Source organism: Artibeus jamaicensis, unplaced genomic scaffold (genome assembly GCF_021234435.1).
Source record: "Artibeus jamaicensis isolate MK-2021 breed Jamaican fruit bat unplaced genomic scaffold, CSHL_Jam_final contig_519, whole genome shotgun sequence".
Classification (NCBI taxonomy): domain Eukaryota; kingdom Metazoa; phylum Chordata; class Mammalia; order Chiroptera; family Phyllostomidae; genus Artibeus; species Artibeus jamaicensis.
Window position 1 is genome coordinate 26231855 of NW_026521871.1, and position 27827 is coordinate 26259681.

At 34.0% G+C, this 27827-nt stretch overlaps 1 protein-coding gene across 3 annotated transcripts in view; it reads left to right on the forward strand.

The window, feature by feature from the left end:
* The window catches only part of STAG1 (stromal antigen 1), a 388204-nt gene that overhangs the window by 118270 nt on the left and 242107 nt on the right, over window positions 1-27827 (forward strand). For all 3 annotated transcript variants that reach the window (XM_053669339.1, XM_053669338.1, XM_053669340.1), the window contains one exon: window positions 9554-9718. In XM_053669339.1, coding sequence (XP_053525314.1) covers window positions 9554-9718 — 165 coding nt within the window. The remainder of the gene's footprint in view (window positions 1-9553; window positions 9719-27827) is intronic.

Sequence of the window (27827 nt, forward strand, 5' to 3'; positions counted from 1 at the left end):
GGTGAGGTTATCTTAAGTATCTTTCTAATATTTCCCAGACACCTCGAGTTCTGGACCCCATTCCAAATCCCTGTTTGGGGCCCCTCTCTTGGCTGTACCCTGTATCATCCGTGTTTCTCTTGTAAATAAATGGCAGTCTATAAAAAGGCATGGAGGTGATTAACATGGAATGTGAGGTATAGTTAGTAATGATTTTCCTGCTTTTTAGATGCAACTCTGATTTCTTATGAGCTCCTATGTGTGTACTTTGGTAACATTAGCTTGGGATTTGGGGCCAGTCTCACCGCATATTTTCATTCACACATGATTGAGAAGTTTGGAAGATCTCCAGGGATTCTTACATTGAAGGTTATTTTTATTCTGAATATATGAGTCATTAAATTTAAGGCAGCATAAGTTCTTAGAGGCAGTAATATGGATGTGTCAAGGAATTAAGGCTTATGCTCTTCTACATTAATTTTATAATGTGGTTTGTCATTAGCAATTTTTATTCTATTTTTTAAATGTTTTTTATTATAGAATATTTCATTTTCTTTTTATAAGAGGCATAACAGTATAATGAACCTTTTATGTAACCATTACCCAGCTATAGCAATTACCAAGTCATGGCCAGTCTTGTTTTATCTCTCTTTCCATTCTATATCATTTTGAAGGTCATCCTAGACATCATTCCATTTGTAAATATTTCAGCATGTACTACTAAAGATAAAACCTTAATTTCTCTCTCTCTCTTTTTTAACATCACCCCAGTATCATTATCATGTCCCAAGGTAACAAACAATATTATTAACATCACCAAATAACCAGTTTAATTAATTTAAAGTTTATAATAATTTCATAAATATTATTGCTTGAAATACAGTTTGTTGGTTTGAATTATGACACAAATAGGACCTGCCTATCAGTTGATGATTGTGTAATTTAACCAATTAGGTGTCCTTTGTGGTGACTTAGGACTTTTTTTTAAATGTGTTTGCTGTTCCATCAGCATGTATCTTTTTGGCACAGTTTTTCATACCCTTTACTTTTGCAGGACAATCTTTTTTAAAAAGGGGATAAAATGGTGAGTTCTACCATTTTCACTATAGTTGGTTTTATTCTCCACCTTTATTTAAAGGAAAAAATTATAGAGGAAAAGACATACATTGTAACCATTCTTTATAATACTTATTAATTTTATGAATACTTCACATGGCTCTCTACACTTACACCTGACCCAGGCCTGTGTCTTGATCTTGGAAACACCACTTCCTAAGTTTCTCCTTTGGGCTTTGCACTGAGCTGATCCTTTTTGTGCCATTTAATCCTCATAGCAATACTACGAAATAGGTCCTTTTTCTTTTCATTTAAGTATTTCATATAGTCTGTTTTTTTTAATTTCTATTATATTTTCCTATAACATTTAGTTTCCTTATACTCCCCCACAGTCACCACACTGTTGTCCATGTTCAAGAGTCCTTCCTTTTTTTCTCAATTCCTGTGCTCCCTACCATTCCCCCCTCCCACCTTAGCTGTTACCCTGGTCTATATCTGTAAGTCTGTTTCTGTTTTCCTTGTTAGTTCAGTTTGTTCATCAGATTCCACATATGAGTAAAATCATATGGTATTTGTCTTTCTCTAACTGGCTTATTTCACTTAGCATAATGTTCTCTAGGTCTACCCATACTGTCACAAAGAGTATAATTTTTCTTCTTTTTTATGGCTGAGTGGAATTCCATTGTGTAAATGTCCCATAGTTGTTTTATCCACTCATCTACTGATGGACACTTAACGCCGCTTTCTACTTTGGTGATTGTAAATAACACTGCAATGAACATAGGGGTGCTTATGTTCTTTTGAATTAATGTTTTGGGTTCCTTCTGAAATATTGCTGGACATGAAATCTCTAGGTCGAAAGGTACATTCATTTTTAATTTTTTGAGGTTATCTTCATACTGCTTTCCACAGTTGTTTGTGCAAACCTGCATTCCTACCAGCAGTGCAAAAGGGTTCCTCTTTCTCCACATTGTCTTGTCTTTTGAAGCTTCTAGCACATTCAGATTACAGTGTATCTTATACAGAGCTTTGCAATAGAGTAATTTTGAATAGTTAAATTTTCTTATACTGCAGTGCTAACTTGTGTTTAAAACTGTTAACCAGAAATGTAGGTACACATTAAATTAATTAGTATGTGGTTATAGTACAACATTTGTTCTGAGGATTAATAAATACTGACAGTAGATTGCAACATTGTATAAAGATTCAGTGAAGAATGTGTATCTTTGTGACTGAGCATATTGTCCATGAAATTCATTATGTAATGTGTTGAGGCAGGCTTTGTTTCAGGTACATAGTTTTGTTTTTCTACAGATACTCATTAAAAGCCTTTTCCCTCTACTGTTCCTTTTGAATTAGCTGCAGCAATGAACACATGACCCTAGTGTTCACATCACTAACCTTGTGGTCCAAAGAAATATTTCTTACACTGTTGTTTATGAGAAAGGAAGTGCAAGTATTTCTTCTTTACCACTAATTGAAAAAATTGTATTAGGATATTGAAAAATAAATCTTAAATACTATAACCTCTTTGAAAATTGTGTTATACTACCTGCAAGGATCAGCATTTTTATGTGTGTAGTACATAGTAACTGCATGATGAATGAAGAAATAAAAGTAATGTTGCATGACTGAAGAAAATCTGTTTCCTAATACCTTGTATTCTGTAGATTTAATCAATTTGAGTTTGCTCATAATTACATTCAGGTTATGTGTATTTGGTGGTAATACCACAAATGTGTCACTTGGGCACAAATTCTGAAAGGTAGAATAAGTGAGATTCCTTTAGTCAAAACATAGAAACTAGACATGACCACTAGGTTGAGGCAAATAGTGTAGAAGAGTTCCACTAACTATTAATAGACAAGATTCCCTAAGTGGGGAGTTGTTGAGATAGATGGAGTATGCTGATTTTGTTCTTCCAAGGAGAATATGTCTCTAAGATCAGTAAGGATTTAAAGATCTCTGCTGAGCTAGATCTGTGTAAGAGCTAAGTGTGTATATATTGTGGCAATCTGTTGTGAAGATCCCACCTAATGGCTTGGGATTCAAAGATAGGACTTAAGTTTGTGGGGTAAGCTGATAATAGTAGGACAGGACTAGCTCTAGAGGAGCTAAATTAGATTAGATAACTGACTAAATTACAAAGGCATTATTAGCCAGCCAATTTAGGCAAAGACTCTGTTCTTAAGGTGGCACAACAGGAGAACTGGACTAACAAGAAAGTTTGACATAGAATCTAATTCATTTCTTTCATTTGAGAGCACCTCGAGTCCTTGTTCAGGAATGGGGCTACAGATGGCCTGACGTCTGTGTGGCCAGAACAGTATAGGGAAGGGAGCCTGGCAAATCACAATGAAAAGGTTGTGTATATATTATTACACTTTGAAATAACTCACAATTCTTAATTTTTAAGTTTTCACCTACATTTGTGCCTATGCCCGCAATCCCCAAACAAACATGTGATTTGACTGGGATAAGTATAGCTAATGTCTGAAAAAGGAATTATTCTCAGGACTGCAAAATTGTACCCCTTGGGTATAATCTAAAGATTAAGTGTATCATTATGATCTTCCCTTTTCCTTACTCCATTTTATTAGTGACAGTCTTTCTGAACATCAGCTTATACTTTGTCTGTGTCTTTACTGTAAATTACTGTCTGAATCTGTACTAGGAAAATCACTTTTGTGATAACGGGGATAAAATATAAATAACATCCAGATGAGATCAAATGGATTTTTACTTTTAATCTGTATTTTTTGCCCACTTTATAACCAATACTAAAAGGCTTCCATGTATGAGAATTATGCTTTGTTTTCAAACTCTTACAACATAAACATATATATATATATATATATATATATATATATATATATATATATATAGGCTTCTTTATTATTTGTGATAGTAAATGATCTGAAACAAAATGTTATGTCCATCAACTGATAATGACCAAATAAATTAATGTAAATCTGTGCAGTGGGACACTGCCTCTTTGAAAAAAGAATAAGATATTCTCTAGGTCTTGGTATAAATTGACTACAAAATATATTAATAGTTAAAACTGGATAATGCACATCTATGCATAAGTAAGAAAGTATAATAGATACATGGAAATTGATAGAGTTGTTTCAACTTTTTACATTCTGTTGAAATATACAAAAGAGTTAACCAACTTAATCATTTTTAAGTGTACAGTTCAGTGGTATTGAATACATTCATAATGTTATGCAGTCATTACCACCATCCATGTTCACCCTCATCTTTTAATACTGAAGCTCTATTCCATTACACGATAACTCCCCACCTCTCTTCCCTCTAGTCTCTGGCAGCCGCCATTCTCCTTTTTGTCTCTAAGTACCTGGTATAGGTGGAATCATACAGAATTTGTCTTTGTGTGATTGACTTATGTCACTTAGCATGGTGTCCCCAAGATTCATCCATGTTGCAGCCTGTGACAGAATTTCCTTCCATTTTAAGGCTGAATAACACTCCAGTGTATGCATATGGCACATTGGGACACTTGGATTGCTTCCTGGTTTTAGCTGTTATGAACAATGTTCTATGAACACGGGTATATAAATAGCTTTCAAGACCCTGATTTGAGTTCTTTTGGATATATACCCATATGTGTAAATTGCTGGATCATATGGTAATTCTATTGTTGATATTTTGAGGAATTGCTATATGGTCATGTACAGTGGCTATACCATTTTACATTCCTAGCAGCAAAACACAAGAGTTCTGTTTTTCCAGATCCTTTCTAAGACTTTTCTCTTTTTTTGATAATAGTGATTCTAATAGGTTGAGGTGGCATCTCATTGTAGTTTTGATTTGCATTTCCCTATTGATTAGCGATATTGAGTATCTTCTTATATGTGCTTATTGGCCATTTGTTTATCTTCTTCAAAGAAATGTTTATTCAGGTGAGTCCTTTACTCATTTTGCAATCTGTTGTTTGTTTTTTTGTTGAGTTTTATGATTTCTTACCAGATATATGATTTGCAAATGTATTCTCTATGGTTTGCCTGTTTACTCTTTACCTATTGAATGACCTTGGCACTTTTGTCAAAAATTATTTAACCATGTATGTGAGGGTTTATTTCTGTGCTCTCTTTTCTACTGGTCTCTGTTTGCCTTTATGTTAGTACCACTCTGTTTTGATTACTGTAGTTTTGTAGTAAGTTTTGCAATCAGTAATTGTGTGTCCTTTAGTGCTGTTCTTTATTTAAGATTATTTTGGCTCTTCTAGGTCCCGTGAGATTTTCTGTGAGTTTTAGAATGGGTTTTTCTATTTCTGCAAAAAAAGATCATTGGGACTTTTGATAGAAATTACATTGAATCTGTTGATCACTTTGGATGGTATTGGCATTTTAACAATACTAAGTTTTCCACTTTGTGTGATTGGGATGGGTTTCCATTTATTTATGTCTTTGAATTTTTTTTGCATTTGTTTTTATTATGTTTAAATATCTCTGAAAGGACATAGGAATGAATTAATTAGTTTCCCTTTAGGAAAGAAGATTTTGGCTTTAGGGCCAGGTGGGCAAGTTTTATTGTATAACTTTAATTATCCTTTAAATTTTGAGCCATGTGCGTGTAGTAGCTATTCAGTAATGACAAGTAACAGTTTCCCTCTGTATTCTTCATACATATATGCATGCATCCATACACATGTGCATGCATGCACACTACTAAGAAGATGTCTTTACTCCAAAGAATGAGCACAAAAACAGGAATTGTTAGGAGGAGCCAGGATTTAGAGTCCAGCTAAACAGAATGAATGTGTGAAATGATTTTTTTCAGGGAACTTTAAATTGATCAGTATAGCAGGATTGTAGCCTGTAAAGATTTATTTGTAGTAGATGATTGAACAGATAGTAACTGATATCTTTACTTGCCAAGGAATTTTTTGGACTTTAACTTGATGGTTATGAGGGTCATAGAGGATCAAAGTTTAAATAAACAAGGATGTGATGGGATTAAATTTTCTGTTATAAAGATTACTGTTAATACAGTATTAGAATAGAAAGGCCTTGTTCAACAGATATGTGAGCTACAACTGCAATTTAGTATTTTCTAGTAAGGTAAAACAAAATGGGTAAAATTAACTTTAATAATATAATTAATTTAACTTAATATGTGATACATTATTTCATCATATGATCAATATAAAATTAGAGTTATTTTATATGCTATTTTTCATACTAAATCTTCAAAATTTTGTGGATATTTTATATTTATTGCACATGTCATTTTTGACTAGTCATATTTTTAGCTTCATGAGCCTAGTAGTTTCCATGTTGGACAGTGCAAACAAGAAAATTATCAGGCTCCACTCAGAACACAAAATCCTCACCAGCAATTTGAACAGAAAAAGTTAATGTGGAGAATTATTAATTATTGAAAAGTCCTTTAAGAATTGCAAATTAAGATGAGATACCATTATATATCTGTTAGAATGGTTGAAGTCCAAAAACCCTACAATGCCAACCTCATAGCAAGGATGTGAAGCAACAGGAACTCTTACTTTTTGCTGATGGGAAGACAAAATGGTACAGCCACTTTGGAAGATAGTTTGGCAGTTTTGTACAAACTTAAATATAGTTTTACCAAATAATTCAACAGCTGTCCTCCTGGGTGTTTATACAGCTTTGAAAATTATGTCCGTACACAGTGACCAGAGGGGAGAGGGGAGGGAATTTCAGGGGGAAAGAGGGAAGGATTTACAGGAACTAGTATAAAGGACAATGACAACAACTAAGGGGGGTAGAAATGGGAGGGAGGTGGGGAGCACTGTGGGGGGTGGGCTGGGATGGGAGTAAAAAACAGAAAACTGTACTTGAACAATAAATAAATATAAAAAACAAAACAAAAAATTACGTTAGTACAAACCCCTGGATATGAATGTGTATAGCAGCTTTATGGCTAATTGCCAAAACTGGTGACTGAGGTATCCATCATTAGGTAAATCAGTGACAAAATGTGATACATTTATAGAATGGAATCTTATTTAGAAATAGAAATAAACTTGTTATTTACCCACTGAAAGACATGGATGACTCTTAAATGCAAATTGTTAAAGCGTAAGGTGCCAGTCTGGAAGGATACATACTGTGTAATTCCAGTTTATGACTATCTGTAAAAGACAAAACTATACTGATGATATTAAAATATTCAGTGTTTGTCAAGGGGAAATGGAAGGTTTGAATGGGTGAAGCACAGACATTTTCTTTAGGTGGTGAAACTTTCCTCTGTGATAACAGAAACATACATACTTGACATAATGCATTTGTCAAAACCCACTGAACTTTACAGAAGAGTAAATTTTATGAATACAGATTGTTTAAAAGTCATACATAAACACATACTGATAAGAATATGTCACATAGACTAGGAATCAACTAAAGTTCACTCAATGGCCAAAGTTGAAACATGTTGAACAACAAAATAAAATAGTGTTGGAATTATAATTTAAAGTATAAAAAGATAAATGTTGATTAGTTTAAATTAGTATAAATGATCGAATGAAAGAGCGAAAATATACAAATTTTCCATACTGAAGGATTCCAAATAATATGTGTAAATATTCCTCCCTCAAGGAGGTGGAGTACAGGTCCTTACCCCTTGAATGTGAATGCATGTAATGACTTTGTTTGAAAGGGTACAGTGTGGAAAATGGAGGAAAAGTAACTGCATTGGCAAAACCTGACAAACAACACCTCAGCCAACTCATTAAGATCAACAGTAGTAGTGATTATATGTAGTCTTGATATGAGGAATTTTAAAATAATATTCTCACATCTTTTTTTCCTCAAACCCATAATTCAAATCTAGTCTTTAGAAGACCCACAAATAGACCTAGTTGAGAAACATTGTGCAAAATGCCTGACCAGTAGTTTCTCAAAATTGTCAGGGTCACCCAAAATCAGAAAAGTCTAAAGTCTTAACTGCCACACTTAAGAGGACTTTAAAGCAGCTTGATTTAAATGTAATACGGTATTTAGGGTGGAATCCTGGAAAAGAAAAAAGTCATTAGGCATAAATGAAGAAAGTCTCAAGTATAGACTTTTGTTCAATATTGGTTCATTAATTAAAATAAATGTATTTATACAAATGGTAAGTGTTAATAATAAGGATGACTAGAAGTGGTGTATATCCTCCATGCTGTCTTCACAATTTTTTTTGTAAATCTAAAACTTCTAAACATAATTAAGTATAAGCAGTAAACTTGTGTATAAATTCAAACATAAAAGTGGTTGTAAGGCTGTTTAGTAAGAGGAGTAAAAGTACTAAGGACACGGGAATTGAAAACGAAGGTAACAGGTACTTTAGTAGTGAGAGAAGACCTTCCATGCCGTGGTTTGCAGTGTTCCTCCAATGCCCTCTAGTTACAAAGCCTAACATTGTAGCACATGATAAAAGAAATGTTTATAGGGTCCAGCTCCAGCATCAGAAAGTGGAGCAAATAATGGTGAATTTGGAGGTGAAAGGCAATAAATTCATGACTGAATAGGCTGTTACAAAAGTAAATTAAATCACTCAAAAGAGAATATAAATATTGAGATGAACAGAGGCTCAAGAGAGACCTAAGGTAACACTAAACAGGTAAGGAATATGGGGACAGAAAAGGTATCTGAAATGAAAAGAAATATCATGGCCAGCTGAGACTTTCAAAAAATGTCTGTTATATTTAGCAACATTAATTTCATTGGTGAGTTTGGAGAGGCAGCAACCATGATAAGTTTATATATGAATGGATGAAATTTATGGGAATAATCACAGCAACTGCAAGCAATTTTATCAAATTACCCTTTCCTCTAAAGGTGAAATGTAGATCAGGTGGTACTTAGTGTTGAATTATTACTATTTTTTTAAAGTGGGGGTATGAGACCTGGTTTGGTAGCACAGTTGGTAAGAGTGTCATCGCAGTGTGCTGAGGTCGTGGGTTTGATCCCTGGTAAGGGCACATACAAGAATTAAAAAACTAGAGGCATGAAATGGGATGTTCATTGAAGAATATAAGCTCTGTTGAGGCAGGAATGTTTTCTTTGTTTATTCCCATATTTCCAGTACCTAGAATGGTTGCAAATATGTTCAATGTATATTTGTTGCATGACTGGCTAAGAAATAATTGAACACTTCAGTAGAGGGAGAAGTCAAATATGCCATATTTCCAAGTAGTTTTATTGAACAGGTTTCGAGGAAAGGAGAGTATTGAAGAGGGTATGAAGAAAGATATGTCAAGAGAGGGACATTATTAAAATGTCCAGCCTTGGCATTATTGTTGTACAAAATACTGAATCCTTTTTTAAACTTTATTTTCATACCTTTAATTAACTTACTCTTTGCTGTTTGCACTTTTTATCACTGAAAACAAATTGTACACCTTCCTTTGGTCAGGGGTTATGTGTCTTGCCTTCAGTAGTACTAACTACCTTTCACAGGATCAAACATAATTTTAGAACAGTGCTTAAAGTATGCCTACATTTATTTTTTTCTTTATGCTTTTACTCAGTCTACAAATAAGAAACCACGAAAATCTCCAGGAGAGAAAAGTAGAATTGAAGCTGGAATTAGAGGAACAGGCCGTGGAAGAGCTAATGGGCACCCTCAACAGAATGGTGAAGGGGAGCCTGTCACATTATTTGAAGTGGTGAAACTGGGGAAAAGTGCAATGCAGGTAAATTTTAAGTGTTTTTTTTCCCCCCTTTCTTTCTTTTTTTTTTCTCATTTATCAAGCAATACAGTCAATGACCTACGTGGGACCTGTTAGTGTATATATTGATATTTTACATACTCTTGTTGATTATGTATTCAAGAAGTTTATCCTTAAAGGTTTTGGTTTGGGTGTTTTGTAGTGTTAGGGAAAGGCATTTTGTTTAATAGTAAGATACACTGTAGAGTACATTGTGCTGAGTAAAATGACTTACATATAATAGAAGCTGCTTAGGAGAATATTTATTGCCTTAATGATACATTTTTTAGAATGTGTCTTAATACAGGTAATGCGTGCAGTGAAAGAAGAAAGTGTATAAAAAGCATTCCTAATTAATGAATTAGGAATAATAATAATTAATGTTTCATGGTTATGTTGTGTATGTAGCCTTTTATAACATTTTTACTCTCTTATCTTTCTCTTTATTCACTCAACAAATATCATCAGCTCTTCTGTCAGAGCACATTTGTATTCATTTTGAAATACTAGAGGTGAAACTATTTCATTAAAAGGTATTCAACTGTGTGATGCATAAATATCATACTACTCACCCCAAAACTGTATGAGTTTATATTTCACCAGAAGTGTGCCTAGCAATGGGATATTTTATATTTAAAATTTTCTAGTTACATGGGTGAAAATGGTATATTTTAATTTGCATTTTTATTTTTCAACTCGTATATTTGAGTTAGAAACTTAGATAATTTATAAAACAGATTTACTTTTAGAACTAAAAGCAAGCAACTTTTTTATTTTTTAGCAAACTTTCTTTGTTTTCTACCTGAATTGCCTTTTGAATTCCTTAAGAGTTGAGCATTTACGCTTTTTATGTATTGTTATCAGATTGATGTGTTCACAGGTTTGGAACTGGTGTGGGAAGGAGGTGATAGAGTAGTGACATGATGGTAGATGGTAAAAGAAATATTGAATTCTCAGTTATCTAAAGCAATGAGCAACCTGTAAATTATGTAAGTGTAATTTAAAAATAGATTAAGTAACTTTTAGCTATTAAGCATGACAGTTACACTTTAATAGGAAAATTGTTAACAAGCTACAAAAATACTTATTTTCGAGATCTACCTTATCGTATTGGAGATACAAGCAGAAAAATGAAGGAAGCCTATTTTAATACAACATTTTTTCAGTATAAAACCTTATTTTAGTAGGTATTTGCTTATGTAAATATAGTTTTAATGCATATTATGTTAAAGCTCAATATCAGCTTTTATTTAATATGAACAAAATTTCATCTATATTTGAAAGAAAAGAGTGAATAATATAAGCTCTTTCTTTTTGTCTACTATGTTCTTTCTATATTCTTCATTCAGATCAATTTTCCCTAATGCTGTTTTATATAATTACTCTCTGCTTAAATTATTTTGAATCCATGTTTTATGAAAGGTAAAGATTAGTAGTCAACCCTCTAGTGCTTTTCATAAAGAGCTTTAAACTCACTTTTTCAACATTTTTTCACTTTTTCTCTATATGTGTGTTCTGAACATGGTTTTACTTTGTTTTATTTTTATATTATATTTGTTATATATAATTGTACATAATATATATTGTATACTGTATACTCTATATTCTGTATTCACATATAAATATATAAAAGTAACAATAGATTATATTATGTAAAATATATTTTATATTAAAATATTATATTTTACTTTATATTATATTTTATCTCCTAAGTATCTTCAAATTAATCTGTAAATTTCTGTAATTTCTTTCACTCAACATTCTACTGGGGTCTTTTTCTTCCTATAAATTTACTGTATATTTTTACATATTTCTGCACTACTCTCTAACTGGGTCATTCTTTATTTACCAGTTTGTATTTGATCTGCTTTATTCTTCAAAATGCAGTATATGTAAGATAACTACTTTAGAATAGTAATATTTTATTTAAAATAGTCCTTCTTTGAATATTTTTTATATGTTCATCTGAAATTTACGTTTGGGAATAATGTATTTGTAACATAAATTCCTGAAAGTGTCTTTGAGCAACAGGAATGCATGTTTTAAAAACTGATAAAGGTCTTTTATTGAAGGTGTGGCATATTAATTTTACTGTTTACTACCTCCATATTTCAAATGTAAAGTAATAATAGATAAAATATTTAAAAGATAATATAAGCAAACATGGTTTAGAAATGAACATTTTCTGTGGTTTTTATATAAGAAAAACTAACAAGGAATGAACAAGGTTAGGATAGAGAAGCAGTTACTCGTAGCCAAGAGTTTGCAAAGGAAATTGAAGACAGTTGCTGCTAACTGCATAGACTAAGGCTTATGTTGAGGGTGATTATATGTCTCAGATTACTCTTGATACTTCTAATTTATGCATATTATTCATGTAGTTATTAATAGAGATTCCTTTAATACTTAAGAGGTTCCTGGGTTAGATAATTACTTATATCAAAACTTACGGGATATCAAGGGCTGAGGGAAGGGAGAAAACAGGCATAGGCATAGTCCTTGTAAACAGTGTCTGAATTGAAATGTCTGCTTTTTATGGGTGACTGGGTCTTTAAAAATCCTTAATATTAGAACAGGAAGCACTGAGTCCATATTGTATGCTCTAGTTTTGCAGTGGAGTGACAAGGCTGAGCAGAGGCAGTCATAAAATTTGGAGAAGGAAGAATATTTAAAATAAATGAGTATACTTAAGATGCCAGAGAGATGAAAAAAAAGGAGGATAAACTTAGTAAATTAGTTTTACTGAGTAAAACATCAGTTTTACTTAGTAATGTTCTTTTACTAAGAACATTAGATGCCATTAAAGGGAGAATTCAGGATTTGGCATTCATTAGAATGTATCATAGAGAAGTAAAGAAGTAAATATGAAAGAGCAATTGAAGGGCTTTGGTATGGACTGAAGGGTCCCATAATATGCCAGGAGAACAAGTCAGTGGGAATAGGATATGTTCCAAAACATAGTTTTTAAAGAGATAATTTGATTGATTTTCAGACACATTTTCTCAGATTCAAGGGTTTGTTCTCAGAAGTTAACAAGTTAAGTGAAAATAATTATATAAATATTAATAGTATAGTATAACTACAGAATATTGAGGATTAAAAGAAAATCTTGAAATATTTTATCAAAGAATGTCTGACTCCTACTACAATGCAAGTGATATTGAAATATGCAAAATAAATTCCCCTTCCAAATTACATTACAAGTATTGAAAGGAACTTTTAAATAATTCATGTGACAAATAAGATATATACAGAGTTGAAATGTAAATGTTAATGAAAATACTGGGACCAGCTAAAGCACTGCTTAAATAAATATACAATCTTAAATGTATGACTTATTAGCAAAAGCAGTAGAAACTAGAAAATAAATACAGCAAACTTAAAGTAATTATGAAGAAAGGAATAAAACTAGAAATGGAAATTAAATAAAAAAAGAAATGGTAGAAAAGGGCAACTAAATAAAAATATTAATCATTTGAGTTCAATGTATTATCAAGGCGTGGAGGTTTTATTTCAAGATTTCAAGGATGGTTTAACATTAGAAAGTCTTTGACTGTCCTAAACCAAATAATCATGTTGGGGGGTGGGAGGCACCTGTCCTTATCTAAATTGATACAGAATGTTTAGAAAAATTATTAGATAAAATGTATGATGATATTCATGATGAACAATAATTCTTGGTGAATTTGGAACAAGAGGGAAGTTCCTTATCTTGGTAATTGTTATCTCCCCAAAAGCTATAGGTTACACCTATATTTTTAACAGAGACGTTTTAACCTATTCCCAAGCAGTAGAGTTTTGACTACTATTCAGTACTCATTATAAAAGAAAATAGGATATAAAAATTCTGACATTTATAAAAGGTGATAAAAAATCATCGATTTCAGAAATTTAGAGATAGACCATAAGCTATTAAAACTAATGAAATGGACATTGAGCATTGAGAACTTTTTTGGGTGTTCTCTCAGGGGAGCGCAGCTACTCGTATACTCCCTTTTTTTTAAAGATTTTATTTATTTATCTTTAGAGGGGAAGGGAAGGAGAGAGGGAGAGAAACATCAATGTATGGTTGCCTTTTGTGCGTCCCCTGCTGGGAACTGGCCTGTAGGGAACTGGCCTGCAACCCAGGCATGTGCCCTGACTGGGAATCGAACCTCGATTGTCTGGTTCGCAGGCCCGAGCTCAATCCACTGAGCTATACCAGCCAGGGCTACTCATATACTCTTGATGAAAGATCAGTCCTACTCTACTTGGGAAGGTCGGCCTCTTCTACCAAGTGTGTAGCTGTGGGAGGAATGCACATGGATTGGTGAGGAGGAAGGGGGCACCTGCCTAGCCAGTTAGATCATCAGAATCAACCCTGCAGTCAATGGAGTGGCAGATGTCATAGCCACATTGCGCTCACATCTGGCGGCTGGCAGACCAGGCAATCCCACATTTGCATGGGATAAACTGGGAGGATCAACTGGAGAGAGACAAATTGCACAACCCAGGGTTCCAGCATGAGAAAATAAAGATGCAAAACCTCTGACTGAAAAGACCTGAGGGTTCAGGCAGAGGGAGAAACTCCCAGCCTCACGGGACAGTTTGTTGGAGAGACCAGTAGGGTACTACAGTGTACACAAAACTACCCATCTGGGAATCAGCAGCAGAGGGGCCTAGTTTGCTTATGAGTAGCGGAAGAAGTGATTGAAAGCTGGCAAAGAGATCAGCAAGAGGCATTGTTCCCTCTTGGAACCCTCCCTGACATGTAGTACCACAACACAGCAATGTGGGTTACACCGCCCTGGAGAATACCTAAGACTTGGCTCCTTACTACATAACAGGTGCGCTGAGGAAAAAAAATATGGCCCAAATGAAAGAACAGGTCAAAGTTCCAGAGAAAAATACAACTCAGCAATGAAGAGATAGCCACCCTATTAGATGCACAGTTACAAACACTGGTAATCAGAATGCTGAAATAGTTGAGTATGGTTACAAAATAGAGGAAAAAGTTAAGGCTATGAAAAGTGAAATAAAGGAAAGTGCACAGAGAACCAACAGTGATGGGAAGGAAACTGGGACTCAGATCAACAATTTGAAACAAAAGGAAGAAATAAACATTCATCCAGAACAGAATGGAAAACAAGAATTCAAAAAAATGAGGAGAGGTTTAGGAACCTCAGGGACAACTTTAAAGTTCTAACATCTAAATCATAGGGTTGCCAGAAGGAGAAGAGGAAGAGCAAGAAAATGAAAACTTGTTTGAACAAATAATGAAGGAGATGTTCCCTAATCTGGCAAAGGAAATAGACTTCCAGGAAATCCAGGAAGCTCAGAGAGCCCCAAAGAAGTTGGACCCAAGGAAGCATACACCAAGGCACATCACCATTACATTACCCAAGGTTAAAGATAAAGAGAGAATCCTAAAAGCAGGAAGATAAAAGACATAGTTACTTACAAAGGAGTTCCCATAGGACTCTCAGATGATTTCTCCAAAGAAACCTTGCAGGCAAAAAAAAGGGGCTGGAAAGTAGTATTCAAAGTCGTGACAGGCAAGGACCTACATCCAAGGTTACCGTATCCAGAAAAGCTATTGTTTAGAATGGAAAGAAAGATAAAGTGCTTCCCAGATAAAGTCAAGCTAAAGGAGTTCATCACAAAGCCCTTATTATATAAAATGTTAAAGGGACTTACCTAAGAAAAAGAAGATGATCAAAAATATGAACAGTAAAATAACAACAGACTCACAACCATCAACAGCTGAACCTAAAAAAAAAAAGTCAAACTAAGTGAACAACTAGAACAGGAACAGAATTACTGAAATTGAGTTCTGTTAGCAGGAGTTGGGGGGGGGGTCACAGGGGTAAAGGTATAGGGGATAAGAAGCATAAATAGTAAGATACCAAATAGACAGGAAGAAGTTATGAATAGCATAGGAAATGGAGAAGCCAAAGAACTTGTATGTATGACCTTTGGACATGAACTAAGGTGGGGGCATGATGGTGGGAAGGGAGGTACAGGGTAGAGGGAATGAAGGAGTAAAAAATGGGATGGCTGTAATAGCATAATCAGTGAAATACATTTTTTTAAAAAGGAACTGATGAGAGTGTTCAGAATTCCTAGAGAGAAAATTAACATTACAAAGAGCCTTCTGTATAGTAGTAATAGCTATTTAGAACATGCATTAGGAATAAGAACCCATTAAGAAAGTACTAAAGAAAAATGAGTAAGATTTTTGGTGGAACAGAATAAAATACTATTTCATACTCATCATATTAAATAACATTATGGCTGGAAGATACTAAGAGTCAATCAGACAACAAAGTAGCAACTAGCCAAAGTGAGTATCTACACTGTGGAAACCACTCTTCTCTTTTTCTCTTAACTGAGAATATTTTGAAGAAACACAATTTAATTTCTAGATGTTACCTCTCAAGGAAAATTTTGTGTATGTTTATAAAAGAGGCTCATACATTTTTATTGTTCTTTGTAATAGCAAAAATAAAGTAAATACTAAATACATATAAGTATGAACAGGACAGTTGATAAGTACAGTGTTAATATATTCAAATGCTTAAATTCTGTACAGCATTTAAAATGAGTAAAGTAGAACTCTAGGTACCATTATGGATAAATGTCAGAAATGCATGATACATAAAACATTGTTCTACTTACATAAAGTATAAACACATACATAAAATTATTGAACACCTAGCTTTTTGTATTCATTACTTACTGAGAAGATAGAAAGAATGGGACTAGACAAGTGTTTGTATGTGGAGGATTACAGCTGTAACTGAACAAGAAGCAGAAAGAAATAACTATTGTTGTTAAAATACTAAGTGTTGTTGAAGCTGCATGATCGAAAGCTTCTTGTCTATCTTGTTTGAAACAAAAATAAATGGGTGTTTCTGAAATGACTTTTCTTTACAATATAGAATTGTAAAGAATCAGTTTCACTAACTTAATAGATTTTTATCATGTACCTCATATAACCAGATTCTGTGCTAGGTAGTTTCTAAATGTGCAGAATTGATACCACAGTTATGCCTTCATGGAATATAGTGTCATGGGAAATGTGATAGAATTTTTTAGTCAGAGAGATATACAGGGTAGGTTGGAAACACTGAATTCACTTAGTTCTATCTATAATACAGGGTCATGGAAAGACTTGTCTGTATAGATAAAACTTGAACTGGGACTTGAGAGATGGGTAGAGTTAGATAGGCAGCTGCAGAGGCCATTTCTTACAGTAGAAACAGAACATGCAAAGTTGAAATCTATGTGCTGACCATAGATGCTCTAGTAAAGATAGAGCTAAGAGAGAGTTATTTTTGTGAAATTATTATTTTAGAAAGAAAATGACTTGAGTATATTAGCATTTTTAGAAATACTGTTCTGAAAACAATTTCAATGACAATTTGTGGGTATATGGCTATAATCAGAGAGATCAGTTGGAAGGCTTCTTTTTTGCTCATCTAATTGGGAAGTAATAAAAGTTTGAATTTAAAGAGTGTCAGTAAGGATAAAGAGGAAGTGATAAATTCTATAGATATTAAGGCTATGAAGTGAATCTGAAAGATGAGGGAACAGGAAGGTATCTAAGATGATTTCTAGCTGTTGTTTTAGTAGTTATGAGTTAGTAAACATTTAACTGAATTTTTGTAGTTCATATTAGCATTTTGTATCCCAGATGTCAACTTAAGAATCTAGACTATAGTTTATTCATTCAACAAAAATATATTAAGAGCCAGTTGTTGGGGGTTAGGTGCAAGAGATACAATACAAACTACACTTGCCTGACTGTTGCCTGTTAGTGTTTCAGGTCATAAATGGGAACCGAAATCCTTCTTGCTAGTCATATAGTCTGTTAATATATCGTTATAAACTGTTTGTTAATATACCAGTACAAAGTTGATTAATGCTAAGAAGACTCCTTTTGGTCTTAGTGCAGTGATAATAACTTAGGTGGATAAGGAATTGGAGTTAGCCTATAAATTAAGTATACTTAATGACACAGTTTCATCTTCTATTTGCTTTTGACAGATACCTGTGAATATAAAACTGATTTTGTTCATTTAAGTATGAATGGGAAAAACACAGGTGTCTTTTTTTTAACACAAATGTTAATAATACTTTTATTCATAATAGTCAATAAATTAGTCCAGCTGTTTGTCAACAGGTTAATGGTTAAACAAACTGTGCTCCACTCATACCATATGTATTCAAATGTTATTTAAAAAATAATAGTTCAGGTTCAGAACTGTTGACAAATAATATCTCCTTCCACTGGCAAATATGTTACCCATTTCAACATTCTTAAATGGAGAGACACCAATCAGAAAGAAACATTAAGCATCTTAAAATGAGTTAGGGAATCTAGTTGTGAAAAACCAGACACTCCCAGGTGACTTATATGTAGCCAAATGTAATCTAAAACCACATTTAAAGAGGGGGAAGCACATATACATTTATTGTTAAAACAGTACTTCATAACAATTGTTTTAAATAAAGTAAATTTTTGGCATCAATATTGTATTTAAAGTTAAAACAAGGCAGCAGAGAAAATGACTTCTTGAACTGGATTTTAATTCAGCTCTTGGCTTTACATGGCCTTTATCTAAAATATAATTCTGAAAATACAGGTAGTAAAACATAGGTGTCTTAAGAGAGAGTCCGTGATCAATCTTTTTCTCTCCATAGGGGGAAACTTTGCTTTGAGGTAAAACTATGGAGTTTTATGACATTGATCTAGTTCCCAACTAACAAATGCATTTTGTGCCAAATCTCTCAAATGCATAGGGATCCTTATCCAAGATTTAGCTTGACTACATACCAAGGGGAGTAAAAAAGCACCTGTGAACTTATTAGAATCTCATCTGTTAACTTGTATTTGAACTGACAATTATATAGTGAGAGTATGGGATTTGTGTACATTTCTGAGCTGTTTTCACTCCACTATTTCTGAGTGAAGTGTTTATATTTCTGAATGTTCACTGAAAAATTTAAAAGTTTCAAGAAGTATTAAAATGGCTTAAGAATGCCTAAGAAGTAAATGTAATATAAAAAATGCTAATGAGACAGAGAGAAAATAAATATTCATTCACCCACTGCATAATGATGTCTTTGGTCATTGATGGACAGCATTTATGACAGTGGTCCCATAAGATTACAGTGGTGCTAAAAAAGTCCTATTGCCTAATAACATCATAGCTGTTGTAACATCACAATGCAGTGCATTACTCAGGTGTTAGTGGTGATGCTGGTGTAAACCTGCACTGCCAGTGAATAAAAGTATAATATATACTTTAATAACATAAGTATAATATATACATAAAATTACAATATATACAATCTAGGTTTGTTTAAATGAACTATATAATGTTTGCAGAACAATGAAATACCTAAAGAGGGATCTTTAGAACATACCCTTGTAGTTAAGCGGTGCATAACTGTACTATTGACTGAAATGAAACTTACTACAAAGGAGGCCAGGAAATATTGAAAGAATGAAACACTATAATAAAAATGAGTAAAACCTCACAGAACTAAGCAAATTCTATTCATATATTGAATAAACTTGATACATAAGTGAAATGCAAGAACTGTGGGGGGGTGGGCTGGGATGGGAGTAAAAGACAGAAAACTGTACTTGAACGATAATTAAATTTTAAAAAAGACAAGGGAAAAAAAAAGAAATACAAGAACTATGTTTTTATAGCTGTGACCACTACAGTGTAAGATATTGGATAAAGGATTTAAAGTCATGTAATAAAATATTAAAACGTATGTTCTGATTTTTAGAAAAATAATTAAAATTTCAAAATTAAAGTATAGTTAATATGCTGTATTATACTAGTTTCAGGTATAAAGTGTAATGTATGGCGTTAGTTTCAGGCATACACCGTTTATATATCTCATGGAGTGATTACCACAAATCTGACACTGCTTGGTAATTATGACACTGACTATTCCCTATGTTGTTCATTACATCACCATGACTTATTGATCTTACAACTGGAAATTTTTACCTCTTAGTCCCCTTGAATTTTTTGCGCTTTCCCTCTGGCAACTATCACTTTATTCTTGATGAATCTGTTTCTGTTCTGTTGAGTTTGTAGGTTTTGTTTTTTTAGATTCTACATCTAAATGAAATTATGTGATATTTGTATTTCTGTATCTAACTTAATTCACTTAGCATCATACCCTCTGGGTTCATCCGTGTTGTCACAAATGGCAATATTTCATTCTTTTTTATGATTGAGTAATATTCTACCACACACACACACACACACACACACACACCCTTGTTTATCCCTTTGTTGATGAATTTAGATTGCATTCATATCTAGGCTATTGTAAATAATGCTACAGTGAACATAGGTGTGAATATATCTGTTTGAATTAGTATTTTTGTTTTCTTCTATAGATACCCAGAAGTTTAATGGCTGGGTCATGTGTTAGTTCTATTTTTAATTTTTGAGGTAGCTTATATAGTTTACCGTAGTGGCCGTACCAACTTGCAATCCCACCAACAGTAATTTAACATAAAACAACATTTACAGAAACTTCAGCTAAAGGTAAAAGTAGAAAACTGAAAATTGTTTAAGATAGAGTTTATTTTTCTCCTGAGTAAAAGATCACAGATAGATGGTGTTTCCATGATGGTAGGTAGATAGTCAAATAATTGAAATAGTGAATCTTTAATAATTATTAAACTGTACATAATCATAACTTCAGAAGCTATATATTTTGATGTTTCTCACAACTGAATTTTTCTTTTAAAAAGAAAGTAGCTGTTAAGGTAACATAATTGTAGTCTGTCACCCAGGAAGCAAAATTGGGTCCTATTCCCAGCCCTGTGGATATCTTTACATCTTGTCCAGTTCTCATTTCTCTGTTCTGACTTGGATGGGTAATCTGGGCCTAATGTTCCTACTAATGGTGACAGCCAGCCACATGTTCCAGGAAGAAGTTGATGTTTTATGGGTGGAAGGATGGGAAAGGTAAGTATGCTCTTGGTGCTAGGCATTGGGCTCTTGAGGTGAACTGCTTCATTCCAGACCTCTTCATTCCTGCAGATAAAAGCATGCATGAATGGCCATAGTGTGGCCAGACCTCATTAAGCCTACCAAGCATGCCTTTGTTGACACTGATTGCCTGTACAACCTAAATGTGACAGAAATGGTGTTCGAAGGCTCACCGGTGTAACCAGATGTTACTGTGTTGGTAGGTGAACCTGATGGGCATCCATGATGTGGAAAAGGAAAATCTGACTTTGCCAGTATGGCTTACTTTTGGTTGGAGCATCATCCTGTAAACTGAAAGGCAGCAGGTTAGATTTCCAGCCAGGGCACAAGCCTTGGTTGCAGAGTATGTCATTGGTGGGGGTGCATATGAGAGGCAACTGATGGATGTTAATCTCTCACATCAGTGTTTCTCTCCCTCCCTTCCCTTCTCTCTAAAAGTCAATAAACATGTCTTTATGTGAGGATAAAAAAAAAAAAAAGAAAAGAAAAGGAGAACCTGAACCTATAACACAACACTTGTTGCCAAAGCATCACTGCCAGGAAACCTGTACTTTTAAACTCAGACTAGGAAGCTGAATAGCCATGGCTCTTTTGTGACTGCTACAGGCTATATGCCAGGTACTTGCTGGTTGTCCATTACAAGCAGCCCACCATCTATATGAAGCAGCAGCAGAATACCTCTCAAAAGACCTTTTGTGAGATGGATATTGCTAGCTCTGCCTATTTTTAGAAGAGGATTAGGTACAAATTACCATAGCATTCTTGTTGTACACTTCAGTGAAGTTCCCCTGCTGATTATCTCTACAAAAATAAGAAGTCCATCCCTGTCCCTCTTTGAAACATTTGACAGAGTAGCTGCAGTGTTGCCATTGTAGTGGTCCTGATGGCCACTGTTGCTGGCAATGCAGTTCTGTTGATTACCATCAGGAGGAAGTTGGGAAGTAGAAGAAAGTAGGAATCAAGGACTGGGGTAATTGAATATATTACTGCCAGGTTTGTAGTGGGGAAGGCAAGAGGATAGAATTCTTGGGTCTGGGTACTTCTGGGTCAAATTTGATTCTTGGCCCAAGACAGTTACTTCTCCCTCTCCATCCTAACAAGTTCTGATCCTAAGGTTTCTTTTCTTTCTGGCTTCATGTCACAGCCTTTCTTGAAGAACTGTTTTTCATATCCCTTCTTCTTGGTTCAGGGACGAAAGACAAAATCTCACTTTTTAAAGTAAAGGCAAACACAAGAGGTCTCCAATGAATGAATTTTTGATTATGTTCAAAATAAAAGGTTAAGATGACATCGCAGGATCATTTAAAAGTGATGGAATACCTTTTGAAGGCTTCAATGAATTTAAGTGAAGAACAGCGCTTTTCTTTCTTGAATTTAAATTACTTGATTGACTCTGTCTCATTACAAAGGAAAGATTAGCTTCTTCATCTTAAACTATCTATTATTTTATCATGGGTCTTCTTAATGAGAAGAGAATTTGGCTTTATTTGGCCTTCCACAATGGCCATATTACTCTCTCTTATGCCAACAACACATTTAGTGGTGGTATAACACAGCGTATTATTTTACTCTTCTAAACACATTTTTTTGAGAGGAGACTGTCCAGAAACATAGATTTATTCTTCAGTTCACCTTTATTACAGCTGTTATTAATATGTTTTTATTATGTAACAACATACATATTTTGTCTTTGGTAATTTTTTATACTTTTTTACTATAATAAATTTATTGAGATTTAATAAAATATGAAGAAGATATAAAGCAAAAGATAGAGTTTGAATTTGTGTCAGGTTATACCAGTACCTTCCCCCCTGCAAATAAACAAACAAAAAAAACCAACTTCCTGTTTTGTACCTGGGGAGATTGTATGTAAGAGGTAAATGAAAATAAATGGAATTTCACAAATACTAAGTGGATAAATGGAATAGTGATATCAATCAAGGTATTTCATCTTCAGAAATGTTCCAATTTTCTAGGCTATGGTTTCTTCCTACATATGATTATGTTTTTATAAAAATCATTATTGATTCCTTTTAAGATTCAGCTGGATTACCTTTGAACTTCTTCATTGCATAAACTCCACTATCACATTGCCTCATCTTGTGTATATATCTTAAACAGTCACTTGGTCTAGGATGTTTCATAATTAGTTTAGTACCTTAAAACTCTTATGTTATTTGAGAATAAGAGTAAGAAAGTTCTAAGCATAAACTGCATTTCTCTGCCAGGTATTTGTATGTGTGTGCATAAGATATAAATGGCTAGTTTTATTTCATAGTTATTTGAAAATTCTTAAATGATAGGTTAATAGTTACTTAGGAGTGAGTTCCTGATTTTTTACATAATTAGAATGTCTCTCCGAAATTAACTTTGTGGATATTTTAACCTGTCCCCAGCAACTCTAGCAAGTGCATAGAGGAATACTACATGCTATAAAAAATAATTTTCAGATATTTGTGGCTTGTTATGATAGACATTAGTTTTGCAGTTAGGTAACTGTCCAGTACCAGAATTAGCAGTAGGCATCTTTCTTTGATATGATATTCAGGGATCCACACTTTTCCATTTTCTGGCTCCTTATTTCCCCTAGAACCTTAGTTTTGTTCACATTCAGTGGATGGAAAGAGAAAGAAATGGGGAACACAACCTACTTCATAGAAGCTTTTGATCTCTGTGTTTACATTCTATTGATAAAAAGTTATCTTATACTAAGGTGAGCTAGATAATGTAGTCCACAGCTGGGTACCTCCTTCTCCACATTAGTACATACTGAGGAAGGGAAAACACAAATTTGCCATACTATAGTTACTTTTAGATAATTACAAGGCAATTACGAAGCACGTATTTTTATTTTTGTTTAATAAAATAATCTATTTAATAATCTGTTTTCTCCAGAAAAATAATTATAAAAGTCACTGATTAGTGCTAGGATAAAAGCTTGAGTTGCCTATAAGTTATTTATAACTAAAGTCCTTAAGAAAGTTAGATACTCTAATAGAATTTCCTGTAGCCTCTATTTGTTATTTCCAAAGGTACCTACTGTTTTTTCATATGTTTAGCTTTAGTAAACACTTTGCTTTTGCTATTTTTTGTGTACTTGCTGATGTTAAGCTTGTGGCTTTAAATTAACTTGGATATTTTAGATATCCAAGTTACTAATTCCCTTCATGATAGCCCCTAAATAATTTCCCAAAAGGCATCATTCACAGATGTATCACATTTTATATAGATGGCCTAGGGGAGATCCAGTAAGTAAATGTATGACTGTCACTATATTTGTGATGATAGTCGAATATATATGTAAAAGAATATATATATATAGCCTCCTGCTGTAAATGCCTCTTGGTTGGTACATGGGGAATAGGGGTGGGTAATATGCTGTGCCTGCAACGTGCTTTTCATGCCTGCTAGCTGTGCCTCGCAAAAGTGGGGAAACCAAGGACTCCCCTCTCCCAGCCAGCTGGAAGGAGGCTGGATGTGAGCCCGTGGGTAGAGTGGCCCCAAAACTTTGTTGGCTGGAGTGTTAGCCTCCTTAACTAATGCTGCACATTTTAACACCCCCCCCAAAAAAGGGTTATATATAATGGTTTTATTGTTATTTATTCATGAATAAATGGCCTTTATTTACCTACTTAGGTGTATTTATAATGTTTATAGATGTTTGAAAATACAAAATACTGTGCTTTTACTAGTTTTATTGAAAGAGGGGACCTAACTTACTTTAATGCTTGTGGTCAAGGTACCTCGTTTATATCATCAGTAAGAATTGAAGTACAGGAAACATCACATGAATAAAGATATGTTGAGGTATAAATGAGATTCCTTGAAATTTGTTCGTTAGTTCACATCAGTAAATTTGGACTGAGTGTGCTCAGGCAGTTTTTTATTCTATACATTAACTTCAGTCACGTATAAAGCAGAACTTTTGCGCACCCAAATTTACAATTGTTTACAAATTGTATATATTTGGAGAAAATTATATATATTTTGATATAATTCCTTAGTATTTGCTAGGCTTTGGTCTTACATCTTAAGTTTTAAACAAAAGATTTGTTACCTCCTGGTGAGAGTTTTCAGTCTAAAATAGTATATTTTCATCTAGAGTCAAAAATTTTGGTGGGCACACACACAGATAAGGAGAGTGGTAAAAAATTGGAATTGATTTTAAAGAAATTAGAAAGACAGCTGATCTGAGATATTTTAAATGATTGTTAATGGCATTAATGACTAAATTTGTACCACTCCATGTAATTGTTCAATTTTTCCCTGCAGCTCTATAACCATGCGTTAGAAATGTGGATTTATTGTTCATTATAAAGAACAAAAATGTAAAGTTGTAATAGGTATTTTTTCAGTGGTTTTAGTCCTTTGACCGTTCTGACTTACTTGAAACAAGACAAGAACTGATCTGGCATGCCCGGTCTTAGTGTTTATAGATGTTTTAGTGTGTACAGTGTCAGTGGGCTACGATATGAATGTCTCCTAAGTGGCTCCAGAAAGGATTGCCTCAACACATGTCCTCCAGAAAGTTAAAAACTCCATATTCCCTATTAAAACTCTAATCTTTACCCATCTCAAATAGGTCATTGTGTTGGTATGTTTCTTGCTAGTTTCTCCTTGTGAACTTTTTATCATCTGGCGACATTAAATTGATTGTGCTTAAGTCTTTTTTTTCTGTTCATTTTAAATAGATCTGACATATTAAACTCAACATTTTTATTAATATCTTTTATTTTAACTAAGAAGAATATGATATACAGGACTGGACAGGTTATTCTGGGTGATACAATAGGAAATAATTTACCTATAATATCCATAGCCTGACTTTGTTTATGAATCAGGCAGTATGTTTTAATTTAGGTGTCTTGATCTCAACAAGACATGTTGAAGACAAATATTTAAAACATTGAAAGAATTATTACCAACTCTGTGACAACAGTTCAGGTAACAGCAACACAGCTCTATTTTCACTACAATTGTCTTTCTTAGTAATTCATGCTATCATGTTCATTTATACATCTTACATTGGTCTGTTATTATAGTACTTCCTGGTCATGTGGAGCCAGCAATTTCACACTTTTGCCCCACACTATATACAGTAGTAGATTATTCTTTAGTCACTAAACTTTGGCAAGATTTTTAAGAATTTTTATTTGGTTTATAAAAATTTTTATTTCATCTCCTAAGTTCCAGAAGAAATTGATCAATCCCAGAGTAAAATGAAAGAGAAATATTTGACATTTAAGCAGAACTTTTATAATAATCTATTATTAGTGGTTGAAGCTATCTTATACATTAGGCACAGTAATAGATTACAGCAATAACTAACAATATAGGAGAAATAATACATTATAGATAAAAGTTATGTGAATGGGCTTGTACTTGCTTGTATACTGTGGAGTGTTTGCTTTCTATGTCCCTTTCTCATAACTGAAGCTGGTACTAAGTAACCAATGGGTGGATAGCATATATAGAGTGGATATGGGGGACAATTCACATTTCAGGTGGTACAGAATGGGGCAGTGAGAAAATTCATCATGTTACAAAGAACACTAATTTAAAACTTAATTATTTCTGAAAATTTTCATTTAATACTTTTGGACTGTGGGAAACTGAAACCTTTGAACACAAAACCATGGATAAGGGAGGGACTACTATACTTAGCACTTGGTGAGTAGTGGACAAATGATTTCCTTTTGGATATATAATATTTAAAATATTTATTTATTTATTTATTTTAAATTATCTTTTCTTGATTATGCCATTACAGTTGTCCCATTTCCCTCCATCCCCCTCCACCCTGCACACTCCTCCCCTTATTCCCCCCCTTTTGTTCATGTCCATGTGTCACAAGTTCTTTAGATTCTACATTTCCCATTACTATTCTTGCCCTCCTCCTGTCTATTTTCTATCTAACATGTATGCTACTTATTCTCTGTACCTTTTCCCCCTCTCTCCTTCTCCCACTCCCTTGTTGCTAATCCTCCATGTGATCTCCATTTCTGTGGTTCTGTTCCTGTTCTAGTTGTTTGCTTAGTTTGTTTCTGTTTTAGGTGTGGTTGTTAGTAACTGTAAGTTTGCTGTCCTTTCACTGTTCATCTTTTTTATCTTCTTTTTCTTAGATAAGTCCCTTTAACATTTCATATAATAAGGGCTTGGTGGTAATGAATCCTTGAACCTGACCTTATCTGAGAAGCACTTTATCTACCTTTCCATTCTAAATGAAAGCTTTGTTGGATAGAGCAATCTTGGATGTAGGTCCTTGCATTTCATGACTTGGAATACTTCTTCCCAGCCTCTTCTTGCCTGTAAGGTCTCTTTAGAGAAATCCGCTGACAGTCTGATGGGAACTCCTTTGTAGGTGACTGTCCCCTTATCTCTTGCTGCTTCTAGAATTCTCTCCTTCATTTTAATCTTGGCTAATGTAATGATGATGTGCCTTGGTGTGTTCCTTCTTGAGTCCAACTTCTTTGGGACTGTCTGAGCTTTCTGGATTTCCTGGAAGTCTATTTCCTTTGCCAGATTGGGGAAGTTCTCTTTTATTTGTTCAAGTAAGTCTTGCACTTGTTGCTCTTCCTCTTCCCCTTCTGGTACCCCTATAATTCAGATATTGGAAAGTTTAAAGAACCTCCTGGAGGTTCCTAAGCCTCCCCTCATTTTTTTGAATTCTTGTTTCTTCATTCTTTTCTGTTTGGTTGTTTCTTCCTTCTTCTGGTCCACTCCATTGATTTGAGCCCCACTTTCCTTCTCATCACTATTGGTTCCCTGTGCATTTTGCTTCATTTCACTTAGTGTAGTCTTCATTCGTTCATCTAATTTGTGACCAAATTCAACCAATTATGTGAGTATCCTGATCACCAGTGTTTTGAACTGTGCACCTGATAGGTTGGCTATTTCTTGGTCACTTAGAAGTATTGGCTCTGGGACTTTGAGCTGTTCTTCTGCTTGTGCCATAATGTTTTGGTCTTGTCACTCCTGTTAACGTATGAGGGGCAAAGCCTTAGGTATTCACCAGGGCGGGTCAACCCAACCCAGTTGTTGGGTTATGACTGGGGGAGTGGTCAGAGAGGAAGAAATGGCGT